Raw genomic sequence first — 3,565 nt, forward strand, 5'->3', positions numbered from 1 at the left:
GTTCAGAGTTTTGTTAAATGTCCACGCCAGTGCTGTCCAAAGTCATTCCTTGGACACAGACTGGAGATTTCCCATGAAATTCAAGTAGGCTAGTTCAGTTAAAGAGACTAAGTTACTGCTTCCAAATCTTCCAGGGTAAACTTTATTCCTCAAGTTGTGGGGATTTTAGGTAGTTTCTCTTCCTTTAATTTTATTGTTTATTCCTTTTTTTTTTTTTTTTTGCTTATTCCTATGATATTAAGTAAAATACTTCAAGAGTGCAACCTTGCATTCCAACATAATCAAATGCACTGATCTTAAAATTAATTTTCAAATTTTGTTTTGTGGTAAGAAGTGAAAACCAGCCGGAGTCGACAAACCACAAAACAGGAAACTTTCAAGCCAAATCACGTTTCTTCATGTACATTCTCTTCATTGCAAAAAATGGTTTCACGCCTGCAATCGACATTTGTCGACACTTCTTATTCGAAAGAACACAACATCTTTAGATAAAAAAAAAAAGTAGATTCGAGATGCACCGATGTATGTGCTTAGTTGTCGATGCTCCGATTATTAGAAAGAGATTCATGTGTAAGCGACTAGGCCTGCTCATATGGATGGGCGAACACCTGATAACTTAGCATTTTCCAGGCTTCCAGATAGTGCTGGGAAAGAGAAAAAAAATGCCCACTCGCTTTTCCCACGCAGTTGTTTTTCGTTCGTTTCTATCTAGGAGCCTGGAACAGGCTTCTGATAACTTAATTTGAATTTCAAAGTTGTTAAAAAACAATGTCAGGTGTACACTACACGTGCTAAGATTATTAAAGAACAGTCCGAGAACATTATTCTGACAAAAATGTTGAACACACGTCACAGTCTAGCATGCATGACATGATGGTTGGACAAACAGGAAAAAGAAAAACAGTCTGGTCATGTCAAAGTATAAGGTTGGCATTGACCTTCGTCTTCTAATACTGAATCATGATTGAGAAAACAGATCAGTGGCCTAAATTTAACTTCAGTCATGATATATAATCCGCTTGATTACTTCCACGCTTCAGAATTATATGCTTCAAAACGGTTCTTGCCTGGTCTCATTTTGAACGATTATATAAGCAGCTCTTTTTATTAACAGATGACTGTGTTTTGTGGAAAGAGGGGCGATCAAGTCATTTGTTTTCACATTGCCAGTCGCATCAGGCTCTCCGTGCCCTTTGAATGCTTTGATCACCCTTTAGGATCCAGTGGTTTTGAAAGGATAGTTTGGAGTCATCCATACCCGCCGTGCCCACTCATGGGGCTTGGAGGCGAGGTGAGTTTGGTCAACGGATGTGATACCAGTGGGCCGGATATTTACATGCAAACCTTAGCCTTCGGTCTTAATCGGAGTAAGAGGGCGATCTTTTTACCCTATTGGTGATTTAATAACGTTTGCATAAAACCAATAATAACGGCAATAAGACACGAAATGTGGCCAGTGATAAAATGACTGGTGTTATGCTGATATGGCAAAAGAATGTCTGGGAAAGTAACTAAGACAACGGTCTGCACAAACTTTACTTAATATTGCAAGGACTTCTTTCATTAGACGTGAGGGTATTTGCAATTCTGTCGCAATGCAATTTAATACATGCCCAATTTAGCACTCCTGGTAACCACAGCAACGTGTTGATAACTCTTCCCAGAAATCTGTGAGAGGGGTATATTGTGGCTTGCAAATCACGTGACACAATCTTTTCTTGAAAGAATAACCATGGCGGTAGATGCTCAACATACATTACAGTTTGAAGATCTCGACCAGAATTGCACGAACCATGAAGTAGAGGTAATTTGCAAAGCTCTCCAGCCAATGTTGAAACGACTGCGAAGGTTTAGCGAGGTTGCCTGAGCCATTTTTGTCCTGGATTTGTGTTTCCGTGCAGAGCTACTGAGCACGACTTGTTTTGTTTTGCTCGATCCCTGCATAATAAAAACGTTTGGAGATGCTCATAATTGCTGTTTATGAGCAAGGAGTGCAGTGTTCCTCATACGAGATGTGTTTGAATTTCTTGCAGGTAAACAGTTTACAAAAAGTCATCAAGCTCACGAAAGAAAATTTGGATAAGATTGAAGGACAATTTCTCAACGTGCAACATCCGCCATCTATATTTTTTGAGGTGGGTACGTCTGGCGATCCACAAATGATTTTTTCGTTGAGTGTTATCAGAAATTACTATTGCAAGTGCTGTTATGGAAGTTTGTTTGAAAGTTTCCGATCATCAGCATCATAACCAAGAGGTGGAAATCGTTGAGTCATAAATTCATGTGAAGCATTTTATTTCAGCGAGAATTCCAAATGGTATCAAAATCTCGGCAGCAGCACGTTCGAATCGCAAGTCGTGAGTTGCAAATTCATTTTGCTCTCATTGAATGATATATGTTTTGATATATTTATGGAAGAGAGACGTGAAAACCCATGTACTTTCTTACATGCACTCTAGATGTCTGGTAAATTGCCACTTCCTTCATGTGGTATTTTGATTCGAGTCTTTTGCTAGTTTATATTTCGTAAAAGGGATGAAGTCATGCCTTCTTCGGATCATGTGCGCAGTAGGTTTGAGTTTGAGTTTTATACCTTCAGTCAGGTGAATGTGATATCCGGTAAATGTTGGCGTTTACATCTCTGTATGAACGATGCCGATTTTAAAGAAACTCCCGTTTGCTCCTAAATCGATCAGTTTGTAATAAACTCACTTTTGTCTTTGATTCAGCTTGTTTTTCTTCTCCGTTTACTGTATTTTTTTAAAATTGTTGGTAAAGGATAGGCGTCGTAGTTTCTCCTTAGCTCACAGTCCTTCTGTCTTTTAACGTTATTTTGACGGTATTCGTACTAACATCGCATGTCGCATGTTGGACCCGGCATCATGTACATGTAGTCGTGATTACTTTGCCTTTTTGAATTGAGTGATACGTTTCGTCAATTGAGAAATCAACAAACAGTACCATCGCTTCTGAAATGACTTGTTACAAAATGGAAGAAGTGGTGTTTTTGTGCAATGGTTGCATAATACACGTACATGTAGCTGTGATGAAAGATTTACTAAAGGCATTTTTGTTTTTCGTCCTCACCCTCCCTACCTGGGGAGTGATCTCTTGCTGTTGATTACGGTCTTGTTACACATCGTTGTCCTCAGATTTAGTTATGTTGGACAGTATTAAATAGATTGGCATAAAAAAATTCCTTCAAATTACATTTAGACCTGTTTTTCATCCACAGTGAGCTGTCAGTCAATCTGTTTTTCCTTTGACATAATTTTATTATTATCCAGTTCTGATCTTTATATTAGTGACAATAAAAGTTAATTGATCAAGCTGCCGTTAAATAAATAGTACCATATTGTTGCTTTTTGTTGCCTTGTTCTTATTCTTTCTGTTCCATCCTTTTCCTGGCTCCATTTGTTCAAAAGATGGATAACACCATCCACTGGATATTTAACCCGTTGACATCCAAACTGGCTTAAATCGGCCAGACTTAGTATTTTGCTTGGTCTAACGCCAGAGTAATTTACTCTGTCTAACGCCAGACGCTTTTACTTGTCAATGGGGA

General features: G+C 38.6%; 1 protein-coding gene across 2 annotated transcripts in view; it reads left to right on the forward strand.

Annotated features, from left to right (window-relative positions):
• The first annotated feature begins 896 nt into the window (after window positions 1-896).
• Window positions 897-3,565, forward strand: part of LOC138000000 (serine/threonine-protein kinase A-Raf-like) — a 23,508-nt gene continuing 20,839 nt past the window's right edge. The window contains exons 1-3 of one of the 2 annotated variants that reach the window (XM_068846081.1): window positions 897-926; window positions 1,115-1,291; window positions 2,034-2,135. In XM_068846081.1, coding sequence (XP_068702182.1) covers window positions 912-926; window positions 1,115-1,291; window positions 2,034-2,135 — 294 coding nt within the window. In that variant the 5' untranslated portion in view covers window positions 897-911. Of the gene's footprint in view, window positions 927-1,114; window positions 1,292-1,675; window positions 1,805-2,033; window positions 2,136-3,565 lie in introns of those variants that run through there. The other variant, XM_068846082.1, reaches the window with a different exon arrangement.

This window comes from Montipora foliosa, chromosome 4 (genome assembly GCF_036669935.1).
Source record: "Montipora foliosa isolate CH-2021 chromosome 4, ASM3666993v2, whole genome shotgun sequence".
NCBI classification, from domain to species: Eukaryota; Metazoa; Cnidaria; class Anthozoa; order Scleractinia; family Acroporidae; genus Montipora; species Montipora foliosa.